This window comes from Mobula hypostoma, chromosome 2 (assembly GCF_963921235.1).
Source record: "Mobula hypostoma chromosome 2, sMobHyp1.1, whole genome shotgun sequence".
NCBI lineage: Eukaryota > Metazoa > Chordata > Chondrichthyes > Myliobatiformes > Myliobatidae > Mobula > Mobula hypostoma.
In genome coordinates, this window is record NC_086098.1 from 203,993,219 (window position 1) to 204,012,353 (window position 19,135).

Here is a 19,135-nt window from a genome sequence, read left to right on the forward strand (position 1 = left end):
GATATTGTTGATGTCTGGCGTTTTTTTTCACCTGGCAGAAAGGGAGTATTCATTCTTCTCTCAAGTCCATCATTCCTATACCAGGATTGATTTTTTTTTTATTGATAGTCAAATGATTCCATTAGTTCAATCCATTGAATATAAAGAAATAGCTGTATCTGACCATTCTCCTGTATTTCTATCTTTAATTCTTCCTGGTTTCACTCATATGAACAGATCCTGGCATTTTAATTTAACTTTGTTATCTGATAAGGACTTTCTAAAATTTCTGGAGAATTAAATTACTTGTTTTTTTTTTGAAGAAAATATGTTGGAAGAGACTTCTAGTCGTATCATTTGGGACATTTTAAGGCATATATTAGAGGACAAATTATCTCCTATACTGCATATGTTAAGAAAAAAGCTAATAAAGAAAGAATTGACTTATTTAATCAATTGAAACAACTAGACCAGAAATACGCTTTGGCACCAGACCCTGAACTAATCAAAAGACGTATTGAAATTAAAACTAAAATATGATCTTCGTATAATGTATCTAACTGAAAGCCAACTTTTAAAAGATAGAAGGCAATTCTATATACATGGAGAAAAAAAACTGGTAAACTATTGGCTAATCAATTGAAGACCTTTATAGCTAAATGGCAAAATAAAGAAATTCGCAAAACCAATGGTGATTTGACAACTGACCATTTTGAAATAAATGACACTTTTAGAGAATTTTGTTCTAAACGGTATAGTTCTGATTTTGTTAAAGATAATACTGCAATGAACAATTTTTAGACCAGTTAAATATTCCTGGACTTTCGGTTGATAATCAAAAGCAGTTGGATCAACGTATTTCTCAGGAGGAAATCATTGAGGCTATGCCTTCATTGCATTCTGGGAAATTTCCAGGACCTGACGGATTCTCTGGAGAATTTTATAAGGCTTTTTCTTCATTGCTTATACCTCATTTATGTTCTACCCTTACTGATTCCTTCAAGGCGGGTAGGTTGACACAGTCTTTTTATGAAGCTTCCATTCGCTTATTCTTAAAAAGAATAAGAATCCCACTGAATGCTCTTCATATAGACCAATTCTTTACTCAATGTTGATGCTAAGATCCTACCTAAAGTTTTGGCCCATAGGCTCGAGAATATTATACCTTTTATAATATCTGATGATCAGACAGGATTTATTAAAAATCAATATTCCCATTTTAATATACAGCGATTGTTAAATGTTATGCATTCTCCATCCAAGGAAATATTGGAATGTGTGATTTCTCTGGATGCGGAGAAGGTTTTTGACCGAGTTGAATGGAATTACCTACTTAAAACCTTAGAAAAATGTAATTTTGAGCCCAATTTTATTTTTTGGATTAAATTACTTTACTTATCTCCTTCTGCTCGGGTCCTTACTAAATTCCAGAATTCTAAACCAATTAAACTCCAACGTGGAACCAGACAAGGATGTCCGTTGAGCCCTTTGCTTTTAGATTTGGTATTAGAACCTTTAGCAATTGCCTTTCGAGAGTCTACAGATATGACCGGTATCTTAAGGAAAGGTACTACTCATAAAGTTTTGCTTTATGCTGATGACCTATTGCTTTTTATATCTAATGTTACAACTTCTTTATCCTCTATGTTTCTTTTACTGACTAATTCTAGTCAGTTTTCAGGATATAAATTGAATTTACATAAGAGTGAATTGTTTCCTTTAAATAATTTGATACCATCCAATACTAACCTTCCTTTTAAAACTGTAAGAAAATTTACATACTTGGGTGTAACAATCACTAAGAATTATAAAGATCTATTCAAAGAAGATGTTCTAACCTTAATGAATTATGTGAAAAAGATACTTTCTAATTGGTTGCGTCTCTATCATTGGTCAAATTAATTCTACTAAAATGAATATTTTACCTAAATTTATATACCTTTTTCAAGCTGTACCTGTTTTTATTCCTGTCTTTTTTTTGATTCTTTAGATTCAATTCTTTCTTCCTATATATGGAAGAACAGAAAACCCCGATTAAATAAAGCTCACCTTCAAAAAATTAAGAAGAATGGAGGCTTTGCTCTACCCAATTTTAGGTTATATTATTGGGCAATTTACATACAAAATCTCCCATTCTGGTTATATTATATTAATCGTGAGGATTGTCCAATATGGGTCTTTTTGGAAGCCAACTCTGTTACGAAATTTTCTATTATTTCTCTTCTCGGATCCTCTTTTCCTTTATCTTTAAATAAATTAACTGACCGTTTGGTGGTTAAACATACTTTGAGGATCTGGCTACAGTTTAGAAAACATTTCGGTTTATTGAGATTTTCTCTTTCTAGTCCTATTTTTTCTAATTTTATTAAACCATCTACGACTGATTTGTTTTTTAGAGAATGGGATAGATTAGGCATTAAACGATTTCAGGATCTGTTTGAGGAGGGCTTCTTTCTTCTTTTGAGCAGCTCTCAGTAAAATATAACTTAGCAAATACCCACTTTTTTCGATATCTACAGATTAGAGTCTTTTTTTGGCGTGTGCCTGTGTGCGTGAGAGTCTGTGCGTGTGCGTCTGCGTGCGTGAGCGTCTGTGCGTGTGCGTCTGCGTGCGTGCCTGTGTGCGTGCGAGTCTGTGCGTGTCTGCGTGCATGAGCGTCTGTGCGTGAGCGTCTGCGTGCGTGGTGTGCGTCTGCGTGCGTGCGAGTCTGTGCGTGTGCGTCTGCGTGCGTGAGCGTCTGGGCGTGTGCGTCTGCGTGAGCGTCTGTGCGTGTGCGTCTGCATGTCCCTGATGGTCTTTTTCATGGCTTTTACAAGGCGTGGGGGGGGGAGGGGGAGGTGAGGGAGAGAGAGAGGGAGAGACGGAGAGAGAAAGGGAGAGACGGAGAGAGAGAGGGAGAGAGGGGGAGAGAGGGGGAGGGGAGGGAGAGAGAGGGGGAGGGGAGGGAGAGAGAGGGGGAGGGGAGGGAGAGAGAGAGAGGGAGGGGGAGAGAGAGAGAGAGGGAGAGAGGGAGAGAGGGGGAGAGATGGAGAGGGGGAGAGGGGGAGAGGGAGGGAGGGGGGAGGGGGAGGGGAGGGAGAGGGGGAGAGAGAGGGAGGGGGAGGGGAGAGAGAGGGAGGGGAGGGGGAGAGGGCAGAGAGAGGGAGGGGAGGGAGAGAGAGAGAGAGGGAGAGAGGGAGAGAGAGAGGGAGAGGGGAGAGAGGTGGAGGGGGGGAGGGGGAGAGGGAGGTGGAGGGGGAGAGGGGGAGAGGGAGGTGGAGGGGGAGAGGGGGAGAGGGAGGGAGGGGGGGAGGGGAGGGAGAGAGAGGGAGGGGGAGAGGGAGGTGGAGGGGGGAGGGGGAGAGAGAGAGGGAGGGGGAGAGAGAGGGAGGGGAGAGGGAGAGGGAGAGAGAGAGGGGAGAGAGGGAGGGAGGGAGGGAGGGGGAGAGGGAGGGAGAGGGAGGGAGGGGGAGGGGAGGGAGAGAGGGGGAGAGGGAGGTGGAGAGGGAGGGGGAGGGGGAGAGGGAGGGAGAGGGAGGGAGAGAGAGGGAGAGGGAGAGGGGGAGAGAGGGAGGGAGGGGGAGAGGGAGGTGGAGGGGGGAGGGGGAGGGGGGAGAGAGAGGGAGGTGGAGGGGGAGGGGGAGGGGGGAGAGAGAGGGAGGGGGAGGGGGAGGAGGAGGGGAGAGGGAGAGGGAGAGGGAGAGGGAGAGGGAGAGGGAGAGGGAGAGGGAGAGGGAGAGGGAGACACTGTGTGGCGCGCCTCTCCTCACACAGACATTTTTTGTAGTATTTTCTCTTTGAAGTCCAGTTGCTTTCTCAACACTCAACCCGGCACGGATGGAAAGCGTACTCGGGGGTGGACCCGTATAGTTTCGAACCCAGGAACCTCCGCTCCCGGGTCTGACGCCGATGTCATTGCGCCAGCAGCCGTCCCCAGATTAGAGATTTTTTAAGATCTAAACTATACATATATTTCCTACCAGCCCAGAAAAGAACATAATAGATGTAATTTTTAATTTGAAACCTTTTGATAATGGCTCAACATCTTATATTTATGGTCTGTTGTTGGGACTGAGAATGGCTCCTTTAGACAAAATTTAAAAAGATTGGGGAAAGGATTTCCAGACTTCATTATCTGATGAGAACTGGAGGGCTATTTTCAAAATGGTTAATTCTTCATCATTATGTGCTCGTCATTCCCTCCTACAATTTAAAGTGGTACAAAGGGCTCATATGTCTAAAGACAAGCTCTCTCCTTTTTTTGCAGATATATCTTCTTATTGTGACAGATGTTATAATGGAGAGGCTTCATTAACTCATATGTTTTGGTCATGTTCGAGCCTTGAAAAATATTGGAATGACGTATTCCAAACTTTTTCTGTACTTTTTAAAGCTAATTTTAAGCCCAATCCTTTGACTGCATTATTTGGTATTGTTGAAGAAAGAGCTATAATTTTGGAGCCTTCTCATTTGCGGATACTGGCTTTTATTTTTCTTATGGCTAGGAGGGCGATCTTGTTTAAATGGAAGGAGGTTACCCCCCCGCCCCCACACATGCGTAATGGTTATGCGATGTTATGTCATGCTTAAATTTAGAGAAGATTTGTTGTTCGATTTCTGATTCTAATCAAACATTATGGGGACCCTTTCTGAACTATTTTGAAAATCTCTGAATTGTTGTTGTTATTAAAATATAGATCTGGGCTATTATTATAAAATACTATATAATAAAGTACTTCTTTTGTGTGTTTTTTTCTTACCAACTAGCTTTGTCTTGGTAGTGGGTGTAATTTTTTTAATAACATAATTAACCATATTATTGTATTTCATAATTCAATTTATTTTATTTGATTGATAATGAATATGGGATACCATGATTGTATCAGTGTGATTTATATATAGTGCATTATGTGCTACCTTATTTTGATTTATAAGTATCCTTATGAATTCTGTATTTATGTATATGAAATTTAATACATTTAATAAAAATATTATAAAATGAAAAAAGGAAGGCAATCTGAAGGAACAGTTGAAACCAAAAATGAAATTTCCTGTTTTCATAATATCGAGCAAAACTTGAGTACTTGTTATGCCATATGGCAGCCAGAGTTAAGTAAACAATAAAAATGCAGTAACTGTTAAACGAGGTTTGTGGTGAACTTTTGTAGCAAACTTTGCAGAAAATCGATTCAGTCATGAATACTCAGCAACAATCCCACTTCCTCCCAACCCCAAGTTACTCAGCACTAACTACACCTTTTATAAAAATGTTCTACAAAATAAAAATATGAACTGGCAAGTGGATAAATGAGTACTATGCTACACTTTCACATCACATCTTTAACCACAATCCCAACCAAGAAGGAAATCTGCAAAAGAGCCAACTCAAATTAAATGGCGAATAAATACCTCCAGGAGAGATAATGTCATATTCTTCTACCACACATAGAGCCGTATTATTTTTAATGTTTTTTTTATTTCCTCTCTTCCATTAGTACATAAACTCTAATTAACATTAAAAATCTGCCTTTGACATCCAACATTCCTCACCATCCACAGTGACACTTGAGTAAAAACTAATCGTAAACTCCCAGTTGACAGGAGTCTAGATAAATTAAGATCCCTCCCATAGAGCACTTAAAAAATTGAATGTGATCTTGCCATCAGTCTCTCATCTCTAAATGCTGACTACATTGCATTCCATGCCTATCCAAGAAACTAACACTCAAGGAACAGAAATACTGTAACAGCACCACAATTTCAAAGTGAATTCTACCTCCATCATCAAAGATAACTTGTTCCCTTCATAAATATGGGTTATTCCTAAAGAAGATGCTAAGTGTTTAGGGTGTACAGAACTAATCATTTTACTTGGCTATCTGACAACTGGCCTCTCAATAAATCAATATTAACAATGCTTTAATCATTAAAGCCCCTAGAGCAGGGGTCCCCAACCTTTTTTGCACCGCGGACCGGTTTAATATTGACAATATTCTTGCGGACCGGCCGATTGGGGATGGGTGAGATGGGGTGGTGTTCAAGTTGAGTTAAACTCACCTCAACATGTCTTTTACAGTTCGGGTTGCCAACTTTCTCACTCCCAAATAAGGGACAAAAGCAGCAGTCAAATCCCGGGACACTTTACCCCAAAAAGACTACCATGACCATGAAGCCTTGCGCGGGCACCAGTGTGCGCATGTGCGTACATGCTGATTTTTCTCCACAAATCAGTTTTGCCTTAATCTTCCCGACTACACTGTGCATGCATTATTTCTACTTTATATAGGCTGTGTATTTATCATATCATTCCTGCTTTTACTATATGTTAGTGTTATTTATTTTCAGTTTTGTGTGTTATTTGGTATGATTTGTTAGGTTATTTTTTTGGGTCTGGGAACGCTCAAAAATTTTTCCCATATAAATGAATGGTAATTGCTTCTTCGCTTTACACCATTTTGGCACTAAAGTTTTCATAGGAACGCTCTACGCTAGCGGGGGAAATAAGGGACAAACCAATTTAGCCCAATATACAGTTATGTCCCGGCAAATATAGGACAGTTGGCAACCCTACGTTCAAATTCAACAGTGCGTGACAGGGAATGAGGAAAGGTGCAGCTGACTCATATCATTTCCTCACGGCCCGGTAGCAGATGCTTTGCGGCCCGGTGGTTGGGGACCGCTGTCCTAGAGGTCTCCTAACCAACACTGTGACATAGACCATTAGAGCCCACACTGGTCACTGGAGGCCACATGCCTTCTAACACATTTGACCAGAAATGATCCTTTTCACCTGATTATACCCACATACCGAAAGACCATAATAAGACAGTACAGGAACAGAATTAGGCTATTTGTCCCATTGAGTCAACTCCATCACTCAATCATGGTTGATTTTTTAAAATCCCATTCCCTTACCTTTTCCCTAAAACCCTTAACCTTAATTAGCAATCAAGATCTTATCAATTTCTGGTTTAAATACACCCAATGGCCTCCACAACCCTCTCTAGCAAGATTCCATAGATTCAGTACTGTCTAGCTGAAGAAATTCCTCTGCTTTTCAGTTTTAAAGAGTCATCCCCTTACTCTGAGGCTGATTCCTCAGATCCTAGATTCTCTTACAAATAGAAACATCTTCTCAATGTCCAGACTATTCAGGCCTTTCAGTATCTGGTAGGTGTCAATGAGCTCTCCCCTCATCCTTCTGAATTCAAGTACAAGCTGAGAGAAATCAATTCATACGTTAAGACTTTTGCTCCTGGGGTCATTCTCATAAACCTCCTCTGAACTCTCTCGAGGGCCAACATATCTTTTCTTAGATAATTGGCTCAAATTTATCACAGTATTCTAAATGCGGTCTGACCAGTGCCTTAAAAAACCTCAGCAGGACATCCTTGTTTTGAATGCCAACATTAAATTTGCCTTCTCTATTACTGATTCAAGAAGTGGCACCACCACATTTTTTTTCCACTCTCTATCTTGATCTCTTCTTAGTCAAATTTAATTAACCTTGGTCCTCTAAACCAACTTGAACTGAACATGGCACATGATCTTGGATTCCCTGTGAAATACTGTAATACATTAAATTCTTGCATGATAAACGCTGCTGAATTTATCACTACTTTTTCTTTTGCAAAGATTGAAATCTTGTTTTTGTAGTCAATCTTTTGGCAGCCTTGTCTATTCAAAATAACTGGAAATAGATTTCTAACACACTTATTAAATACCCAAGTACGGAAATAGTTGATTTAGTTTACAGTAATTATCATACTGTACCTGTACGCTTTCTTTTGAGGCTTGGGACATGAGAATCTAAAGTTTTTGCTTTCTTCAGAATTTGTACAGAAGAAGGAAAAGACAAGGTAGAATTTACTTCCGTGCACTGGGCACTACATGTCACCATCTTTGGTTTTGGTGGAGGCATCTATTTGTGCAAGGGAAATGCTGTTATTACAGTAGTAAGCCTGTAAGTAATGGTCATGCAATTATATCATTTTATGATTAGTAAGTTTAAATAATTTGTCCAGAAGTGGCATATGCTTAAAAACATGTGGCACTAGAGAACCTTTTCAATATAATATACTAAGAGCATCACAGTTAATTAATTTATATCATACAAATGTTCTGAAATATATCAAAGCTTTGATCAACTTTAAAATGAACTTCTATAAGTTTAAATTTACATTGCATTAATTTGTATAAAAGGTTAACACAACTTCCAAATAATAACTTTTTTAAAAAAGTGGTACTGCATGGTGCAAAGAAAGATCACAGTAGTAAACTACTCTCTAAACCACATAGCCTCCCAAAAATAATCTCTCTTTGCTGCTGGCCTACTGTTCTTCTGCTAATAATAAGTGGGGGCAGCACTTTGTAGGTTCAATTCAAATATACTGCAGGATACTTACTACTTTTTGAGCAACACGAAAAAACTGAGATACGTCTCGAATTATATGTCCGAAGTTATCATACACTTTGACATATGGCTGCAACCATGACGGTAACTGTGATTTCACTTCAGTACCTGTAAACCTAAAAAGAAACAAACTCAGATGAAGTTGACAAGAAATCCTAAATTTAGGAAATTAAAATCTGACTGAACTTAAGAGAATAGTATTTTTGAAACAATATCTAACTAACAAGTTGAAACATCAATGACAAAAATATCTTTAAAAATCTGCTAAGTTAAAAATATGCACTTATTGAATCAATTTTCTTCCAACATCAGTCTAATCAAATTCACTAGTTCACTTTGCTCAACATCAATCTTATTTAGCTTAACTCATTTTTCACAGCAAACACTACCTACAATGTTATAAAAATAAAACATGATGTAAAAGAACTGATATCTTGTGCTGAGTAAATAGTTTAAGAAATAACCTTATTTTGGTAGAACCATTTAGAACTGGTAGAGACAAAGGGGGCAATACTATAATGGAGGACAAAGTATAAGGCTCAAAGAATTAGCATAATGAAATACAGTGGATCCTGTTTAATTGGGCCATTATGGCAGCTGTTTATTTGGAACTTCTCTGAAAGAACAAAAACTAATCAAGAAAATAGCTAGGATTCCCTTTGTTTGTTTGCGACACCATGCCACTTAATTGCGACAAGAGACTATTGCCAGTTTCTAACTAGCAACATTCATGGGCATTGTGTGATCGCTAGACACTACATTGTGCTTACAGCAAACAGATTTTCAATCATGCTGTGATTGTGTTCAAAAAAACAGTGATTATTGTCACTAATAGTTGGCAAGAAATAAGCAGCAAGACAACTCAAAACTATTTTACTCATTGTAGTTTCAAGCATTCAGATTTGGAGTTGCAAGAAACAGCCAGAAATGAAAACGAAACAATTTCACTACTTCAACAAGTTAGGCACTATGAAGAATTTGTTGACAATCATTTTTAATGTTACAATGGAAGTGAAAATTTGGAGGACGTAGGCAACCTCAAAGGTCTCAAGGTGGATAAGTTACCTGGACCAGTTGTACTACATCCCAGAGTCCTGAGAAAGGCTCTTAAAGAGATAATATATGCATTGGTCATGATCTTTCAAGAATCACTTGATTCTGGCATGGTCCCGGACGACTAAAATATTGCAAATGTCACTCCACTTTTCAAGAAGGGAGGAAGGCAAAATAAAGGAAATTATAGGCCAGTTAGCCTAACCTCAGTGGTTGGGAAGGTGTTGGAGTCCATTACTAAGGATGAGGTTTCGGGGTACTTGGAGACTAATGATAAATCAAAGTCGGCATGGTTTCTGAAAAGGGAATTCTTGCCTGACAAACCTGTTAAGAGTTCTTCGAGGAAGTCCACCCTGCTTGTTACAAAGGAGAGGCAGTGGATGTCATTTACTTGGATTTTCAGAAGGCATTTTATAATGTGCCACACATGAGGCTGCTTGACAAGATAAAATCCAATGGTGATAAAGGCAAAGATACAGGCATGGATAGAGAAGTGGCTGACAAACAGGAGGCAGCAAGTGGGAATAAAGGGGACCTGTTCTGGTTGGCTGCCAGTAACTGGTGGTGTTCCTCAGGGGTCAGTATTGAGACTGTTACTATTCACATCGTTTGTCAATGATTTCAATAATGGAATTGATGGCTTTGTGGCAAAGTTTGCGGATGATACAAAGATAGGTGGAGGAGTAGGTAGTGCTGAGGAAGCAATGCGATTGCAGCAGAACTTAGTCATATTGGAAGAATGTACAAAGATGTGGCAGATGGAATACAGTGTTGGAAAATATACAATAATGCATTTCGGTAAAAGGAATAATCATGCAGATTATTATCTAAATGGGGTGAAGGTTCAATCATCAGAGGTGTGGAGGGACTTGGGAGTCCTCGTGCAAGGCTCTCAGGTTAATTTACAGGTTGAGTCTGCAATAAAGAAAGCAATTGCAATATTAGCATTTATTTCAAGGGGGAATATAATGTAAAAGCAAGGAGATAATTCTGAGCCTTTATAACACACTAGTCAGGACACACATAGAGTATTGTCAACATTTTGGTGTCCCGTATCTCAGAAAGGATGTGCTGTCATTGGAGAGAGTCCAGAGGAGGTTCACAAGGATGATTCCAGGAATGAAGGGGTTAACATATGAAGAATGTTTGGCAGCTTTGGGCCTGTACTGACTGAAATTTAGAAGACTGTGTGGGGATCTCATTGAAACCTACCAAACTTTGAAAGGACGAGATAGGGTGGATGTGGAAAGGATGTTTCCTATGGTGGTCGAATCCTGAACTGGAGGACACAGCCTCAAAATTGAGGGGTGACCTTTTAGAACAGAGGTAAGGAGGAAGGTTTTTTAGTCAGAGAGCAGTGAATCTGTGGGATGCTCTGTCACAGACTGTGGTGGAGGCCAAGTCCGTGGTATCTATCAGGCAGAAGTTGATAGTTTCCTAATTGGTCAGGGCATCAAAGGATATGGCAAGAAGGCAAGGTGTATGGAGTTGAGTGGGATCCGGGAGCAGCCATGATGCAATGGCAGAGCAGACTTGATGGGCAGAATGGCCTAATTCTGCTCCCATGTCTTATGTTAATTATCAAATGGATTGCATGAAAGCAGTCCATTATCTAAATTAGATGTCTGTTCATATTGTTCATTTACCGTCAAATAAAAGAACAAAAACAAGTTCTGTGGTAGAATTGATGATGTTCAACTTTGTTCTGTATTTCATTTACATGCATAATTTGTTAGTTGGTTAAATGGTAGTTTGCCTTTTTTAATGGCTTTTTAACTACTTCATCAAAACTTTGGCTAATTGGGACAGCCTCTTAATTGGGCCAAAGTGTACTGGTCTCAATGTGTACCAGTTAACTGGAGTCCACTGTATTTTTCTGGGCAAAAGAGGTTTAAGAGAGCTTCTTTGAAATACAGTGTCCTATTCTGTACAGTAATGTGCAGAAGTCTTAGATACACATCTAGATATTCTCACACATTCAGGTGTGTATATTTTATACACACACACACACAGACATATATACATACATACATATGTAAAGCCCTAGTTCATATTTTTACTGTTATGCTGTATGCATTTTATTTTGGCATTTCTGTGTGAGCTGCTGGTTTTCAGTTTATGTTTGGGTTATTGTTGAAGGTAAGAGATGAGGAGAAATCTGTGCCATCCAATTAAGATGGTCGAATTGAAGGGGAGGTTTCCCTGGTAAGGTCACTAATGTTGGGCTAGGAGCTTTTGTTAGAGAGGAGGTGAAGAGGGGAGATGCTGGAGAGAATAGGTCACAGGATTTGACGTGGAACGGGACCGTGTCTCGATGAAGTCTGGGATGAGATCAATTGAGCATCAAGCCAAGTCACATTTTATTGTTATTTTGACCATAACTGCTGGTACAGTACACAGTAAAAATGAGACAACATTTTTCAGGACTATGTTGCTACATGAACAATACAAAAACTACACTGAACTATGTAAAAAACAACACAAAACTACACTAGACTACAGACCTACCCAGGACTGTGTAAAATGCACAAAACAGTGCAGGCATTACAATAAATAACAAACAAGACAATATGCACAGTAGAGGGTAGTAGGTTGGTGTCAGTCCAGGCTCTGGGTATTGAGGAGTCTGATGGCTTGGGGGAAGAAACCGTTACATAGTCTGGTCGTGAGACCCCGAATGCTTCGGTGCCTTTTGCCAGATGGCAGGAGGGAGAAGAGTTTGTATGAGGGGTGCGTGGGGTCCTTCATAATGCTGTTTGCTTTACGGAATCAGCGTGTGGTGTAAATGTCTTTAATGGCGGGTAGAGAGACCCCAATGATCTTCTCAGCTGACCTCACTATCCGCTGCAGGGTTTTGCGATCCGAGATGGTGCAATTTCCGAACCAGGCAGTGATGCAGCTGCTCAGGATGCTCTCAATACACCTCTGTAACTGTGAGCTCCAAATTGTGCACATTAGATTGTTTCATTAAAATGGGCCCTTTTCTATTTTTGTTCTTGTCTTTACTAACCCTTTAGTCAAATTAGGAATTATAAAGATAAATCTTCTAATCGTATGCAGTGTACTGTCTGTAATTTTGTGGCACTATTTTGTAACGGTAGTGAATTACACAGCATCCACACAAACAGGGGTCTGGGGTGGGATCACGCCTCAATTTCACAAGTTTGGTGGGGCTGGAGATTGTCTTCCCCAGACTTGCGCAGCTGAGGAAATCAGAATGTTTCACACACACACACTGCACTGCTGCTGCTGCAAAACAAAACAAATTTCATGACATTTGTGAGTGATGAAAAACCTGTTTCTGATGTGTGTCTCTAATTGTGGACTGAGAGTGAGGAGTGAGAAGGGAGCAGGGAGAGTGGAATCATGGTTGGGAAAAAGGGAAGGGAGAGGGGAGGGAAGCGGGAAGCACCAGAGAGACATTCTGCAATGATCAATAAAACAATTGCTAGAAATCAAATGACCTTGCCTGGTGTGAGCTGGTTGTGTCTGCACCTGCTTCACCCCTTGTTCTTGGCAGTCTTTTCCTGCCACCTGTTACACATCGCTTCGACTGTGCTCCACCTTCGCCATTCCTGAACATCCATTGCTCCCGTCAGATTTACAAACTCACTCTCTGCTCCATGTCAGTAGTGTGCAAAAGTCTTAGGCACTCTAGCTATACGTACATGCCTAAGACATTTGCATAGTACTGTATAGAAACATTATATGACTCCAAGTTAGGGGAAATACGGAATTTAATGTAATTTATCATGTATTAAGTTTTCACTGCCAGTTTGTTTTTACTATTTAAATGGTAAATCATATGGCATACCAGAATTTAATAAGTTAAAATATGTTAGAAGTGAAGTTACATTTGTGATGATGTTGTAAGTTAATTCTGGCACTTGACTTTTATCACTTCTTGTTGCATTGGAATAAGATTTTACTTGATTTATTTACACACCTGTGATCGCACAGAAAAATGGCTCCATAGTCATTTCGATGGCGAATTACCCTTCCAATAGCTTGATTGACAGCACGTGAAGCTTGCTGCCTGTACCATTCTTGTCCAGATAAATACTTAAAAAGAAACATGCCATAAAACTATGAATCAATCGAATAACATTGTCAATGCAATAAAACTTAATTTGTTGTGAAGACCATTGACAAAACGACCTATCAGATAGAAGCAATATGATTTGTGTATTAACCTAAAAAGTATATTATTTAGAAAACAAAATTAACTTCCTGCAAAGCAAAACCAGATATCCTCTCATGGAGATAGAATATTTTGACCTTATCCATGTGCAGTTACCGAGAAGTTTACTTTTCACACCTGGACAGTATAATTTGAACTTCATATAGTGTTAATAAATTGATAACCATCAAATAGCAAGTACTAAGTACATAGGTCTATCAATCAGATGCTGTTAAAGGACTGGCTCATTAAGTTAATTTATGCTTTGTCTGTTCAATACCTGAACACTTCCAATACAATTTCTTCTCATTTCATCAAGGAACTGCATCTTCAGTATTACTCTTGGATCCATTCGTGGAGGAAATGGCAAACCAGTGATAATCACACCTCGCCCATTCATGTCAGCAAAATCCAAACCTTCACTGGCCTAAAGGCAGCAAAAGTATTAATATATACAGTACAGAGGAATTTAAATGGTAAAAGTATCTTTTTTCATAAAATTGATATCTATTTTAACTAATTCTGTTCAAATTGTCTTAACTCTTTTATTGCAGACGTGCAGCGGATAAATTACTAGACTATTAACAAAGAGGCTTGAGGAAAGAAGTAAACACAAGAGATTCTGCAGATGCTGAAATTTCCAGATTAACACACAGAAAATACTGGAGGAATTCAGCAGGTTAGGTAGCATCTATGGAAGTCGACATTTTGGGCTGAGAGCCTTTATCAGGAATGGAAGAGGATGGGGGAAAATGCCAGAATAAGAAGGTGGAAGGAGGGTAAGGAGTACAAGCTAGAAGATGACAGGTGAACCCGGTTGAGCGGTGGTAGGTGGAGAAACTGAAAGGATGAAGAAGGAGCAAGCTGATAGGAGAGGAGAGTGGACCATGGGAGAAAGAAAAAGAGGAGGGCACTGGGGAAAGGTGAGAGGCAGGTCAGAAGAGAAGTAGTAAGGGGGGAGGTAGAGTGGGCAATGGAAGAAGAGGGAGAGGGATGGAGAAAATTACCTGAATTTATAGAAATCAGGCTGGAGGCTAACCAGACAGAATACAAGGTTTTACTCTTCTAACCTAAGAGTGCCGTTCAACTAGCTGTTCAAGATATCTCTCACTTCATACTTTGGCAGTTTGAGATACTCAACTGCTTCAATTAAACCTGTGCCTAAGAAGGTGGTAACTTGCCTCAATAACTATTATCCAGTACCACTTACATCCACTGTGATAGTGCTTCAAGAAGATGGTGATGAAACATACCAACTCCTGCGACTTAGATCTGTTCCAATTTGCCTACCTTATACCATTGGCTTGTTTGCCCTCATATTTCATGTTTTCCCTTCTTATAGCTTTTTTAGATGTCTTTTGTTTGATTTAAAAGCTTCCCAATCATCCAACTTTCCACTCACTTTTGCTACCTTATATGCCCTTTCCTTGGCTTTTATGCAGTCCTTAACTTCCCTTGTCAGCCACGGTTGCCTAACCCTATCATTTGCGAACAACTTCTTGGGACGTACCTATCCTGCGCCTTTTGAATTATTCCGGGAAACTTCAGCCACCTCTGCACTCACGGCATTCCTGCCAGTATCTTTCTCAAATGCACCTGGGTAAGCTCCTCTCTCTTGCCTCCGTGATTCCCTTTATTCCATCGCGATACTTATACATGTGACTGATGCTTTTCCCTCTCAAACTGCAGTATGGATTCAATCATATTATGATCACTGCCTTCTAAGGGTTCCTTTACATTAAGCTCCCTAATAAGATCTGGTTTATTACACAATAATCAATCTAATATAGTCTTTCCCTGAGTAGGCTCAATCGGAGGTCCTTGAGCTAGTCCTCATCAGGGGATCACAGGTGGAAAGGGTGAGCAACTTTAAATTCCTCTGTGTTACTATTTCACAGGATCTGCTCTGGGCCTAGCACAATTATGAAGAAAGCCATTTAAATGTACGAAATCTAAATGGGCTTCAGTTAATAAGTGGTAAATATTCAATGTATGGGAATTATTTCAAATGCCAAAGATAAATAACCACCAGGTTGAGTGAGTAATCATGACACAATGGTTTTAATAATGTAGTGTAGTTTACTTATGTAAATCCAAACCCAAACAGACTTGTCCCAGAGTGAAGGGCAATGACAAACATTTATGGTTGTTCTGCATCACTGTGGGAACTCAGCATGCAAGTACAATTATGAAGAAAGTATGGCAGCAGCTATATTTCCTTATAAACTTGCAAAAATTCGACATGACATTAAAACTTTGACAAACTTCTATAGATGTGTGGTGCAGAGTATATCGACTGCTGCATTGCTGCCTGGTATGGACACACTAATGCCTTTGAAAGGAAAACGCTACAGAAAATAGTGAATATTGCCCAGTCCATCATGGGTAAAGCCCTCCCTACCATCGGGCACATCTGCATGGAGCGCTGTCGCAGGAAAGCAACATCCATCATCAAGGACCCCCATCACCCAAACCATGCTCTCTGCTCACTGCTGCCATTGGGAAGGTGGTGCAGGAGCCTCAGGGCTCACATCACCACATTCAGGAACAGTTATTACCCCTCAACCTTCAGGCTCTTGAACCAGGGTGATAACTACACTTGCCCAATAACTGAAGAATTTCACAACCTATGGACTCACTTTCAAGGACTCTTTATCTCATGTCTTTGATATTTATTGCTTATTTACTTATTATTATTTTATTTTTTTTTCATTTGTATTTACACCGTTTGCTGTCTTTTGTACATTGGCTGTTTGTCCATTCTGCTGGGTGCGGTCTTTCATTTATTGTTTCTTGTGATTTACTGTGTATCTCTGGACTACCTAAAATTTCTAGTAATCTTTCCCCTTCAGCCCGTAGAATGATTGCATTTCTTACTTTAATGGCGAAAAGATGTATTTTACAACATTGGAAAGAGCTTAATGCTCCAACTACCTTTTTTTGGTTTTCTCAGACGATTTTATGTTTGAATCTGGAGAAAATTAGAAGTAACCTTTATGATTCTTCATTTAAATTTGAACAGATTTGGGGACCTTTTATTCGATATTTTCATTTAATGTAATATTTACCCTTCTTGTTTTTTTTTCACTGTTTTAATGGAGGTCGGGATTGAGGACGTGATTTTAAGTTTAACTCTGTTTGGTTTCAAGTTAGCCCATTGCTTTGCTTTGCTTTTAGGTAGTTGCACGGTGGGTTTTTTTTTGGGGGGTTTTTTTTTCTTTTTTCTTTTTTTTTCCATTGATATATATAAAATCTAGTATACTATTATGTTATCTTGGTTTCTTATGCTTAAATTACATTGTTTGTAGTATTTTCTTTTTGGTATTGTTATCTTTTGGAATTTTATTGTACTTTAACATTGTATTAATGTTTATATGGCTTACCTTTTTTGTATACTTACTCAATAAAAAGATTTAAAAAGAAAGAAAGAAAGATTTACTGTGTATCTCGACAAGAAAATGAATCTTAGGCATAAACATACTTTGTTAATAAATTTGCTTTGAACTTGTCTAATTATCTTTTTGATACCCTTCTCAGAAAACACGAATTACTTTATCTAATATCTTGTGTTGGTTTTTGCTTTCCTCCTCAATGCCTTTAACGCTTGGTAGGGTAATGTACAATGACAGAAAAGAATCTGCTGTTGTTGCACATTAATTGTGCTTGTATAGGCTGACAGTATTTTTAGCTGGTGAATTTAACATTTACAAGTATATTAAGCAATTACCAAATTGTAAAAAGCTTTGAATACAAGAGTAAACCTGCCTTACTTGCAATTATATGGGTCCTTGGTAATACTTCATGAAAGGATATGCTCTCCTTTTCGAAGAAAAAAGGATATGCTTGATTAATTTCCAGGATGGTTGGTTTGTCAGTAGAGGAGAAATGGAGTAGGTGAGGCCTCTATTTAGAGTTTAGAAGAATGACAGATGACCTCAGTGAAATGCACAAAATTTTTCCTGGAGCTGTAGATGAGGATAATACTTGCCCTGACTAAATAACGCAGAACACTGGGGGATATAATCTTAAAATAAGGGACTGGCTGAAATTAAGACAATTTCTTTTCTACAACAGGGTAATGAATCTTCAGATATCTCTACCCCAAAGTATAATGGAGTCAAAGTTGTTGATTACATGCAAAACAGAAGTTTCTGGATATTGAGAAAGGGCACCAGAAAAAAGATGTTTGAAGTAAGAGATCTGTTGAATAGTGAAGCTACCAGGAGGTGCTGAATGTTTTTCCCCCTGTTTCTAATGTTCTAAATATTAATATCAAGATCAGTGACAGCACCAATTACCTTTTATTACAAACATGAAATATTATGATTATATTTTGTATTTAATAAATGCTACATTATCTCAAATGAATTGGCAAATCAGACAGTAACTTGATTTTACAGAAGCCAATGAATCTTGTTTGCTCACCTTTCCTCTGCACACTGCACAGAAACAAGCTCCATTTGACTTTGGATTATTTACTTTCTCATAGTATGCATCCATAACCTGAAATAGATTTTCCATTAACAAGGAGCAGATTGTGAATGTCAAGGACACTACTCAGATACTTTAGTTTTTCATTAAGTTAATGGAAACATAAAAAGTAAACTCATAAACCAGTGAAAATGAGTAAAATTTATCAAACCTCTGTGAATAATCCTTTGCCCTTTACTTCCACAAAGATAGGCTTGATCTCATTTATTTTATTGGAAATTCCCTCTTCCTGTTAGACAGAATAGTTTAAAATTAATCTGACTCTTAATGACTTGACAATTGAGTGATAAAAACTTTGGTGATGCATGAAGAAGTTTAAAGTAAGTGTCATGCACCCTCTAAGCAAAATGGACAGAAGTCTTTGTGAACACATTCCCAAACCAGTTATATAAACACAGAGTAATTATAACTTAAAATTATTATTCAAGCTGAAGGTGTTATATTCTTTCACCCTACTTCATTTCTACTATACTGTCCTGAACAATAAGTACTCCTGTTTGAGTACTGTTGGGGTGGGGGGGGGGGCGGTGGGGAGAGACAGCCTACCTGGGGGAAGCAACAGTGGCTGTGCCTCTGGCACAGAGTCCGGCTCTGTGACTCAGAAGGGTAGGGAAAGGAAGAGAAAGGCAGTAGTGATAGGGGACTCTACAGTTAGGGGGTCAGACAGGTGATTCTGTGGATGCAGGAAAGAAACATGGATGGTAGTTTGCCTCCCAGGTGCCAGGGTCCAGGATGTTTCATATCGCGTCCACAATATCCTGCAGTGGGAGGGAGAACAGCCAGAGGTCATGGTACATATTGGTACCAATGACATAGGTAGGAAAAGGGAAGAGGTCCCGAAAGCAGACTACAGGAGGAACGAAGTTGAGAAGCACAACCTCAAAGGTAGTAATCTCGGGATTACTGTCTGTGCCATGTGACAGTGAGTATAGGAATAGAATGAGGTGCAGGATAAATGCGTGGCTGAGGGATTGGAGCAGGGGGCAGGGATTCAGATTTCTGGATCATTGGGACCTCTTTTGGGGCAGGTGTGACCTGTA

General features: G+C 39.3%; 1 protein-coding gene across 9 annotated transcripts in view; it reads right to left on the bottom strand.

Moving 5' to 3' along the window:
- rtel1 (regulator of telomere elongation helicase 1) overlaps nucleotides 1–19,135 on the bottom strand; it is a 205,793-nt gene that overhangs the window by 106,827 nt on the left and 79,831 nt on the right. For all 9 annotated transcript variants that reach the window (XR_010017115.1, XM_063041434.1, XM_063041430.1 and 6 more), the window contains 6 exons: nucleotides 18,247–18,324; nucleotides 18,030–18,107; nucleotides 13,885–14,031; nucleotides 13,371–13,486; nucleotides 8,364–8,487; nucleotides 7,732–7,879 (listed from right to left, as the gene is read on the bottom strand). Coding sequence is in view for 8 of the 9 variants with exons in the window: in XM_063041434.1 (XP_062897504.1) it covers nucleotides 7,732–7,879; nucleotides 8,364–8,487; nucleotides 13,371–13,486; nucleotides 13,885–14,031; nucleotides 18,030–18,107; nucleotides 18,247–18,324 (691 nt within the window). In the remaining variant the exon portion in view is untranslated. The remainder of the gene's footprint in view (nucleotides 1–7,731; nucleotides 7,880–8,363; nucleotides 8,488–13,370; nucleotides 13,487–13,884; nucleotides 14,032–18,029; nucleotides 18,108–18,246; nucleotides 18,325–19,135) is intronic.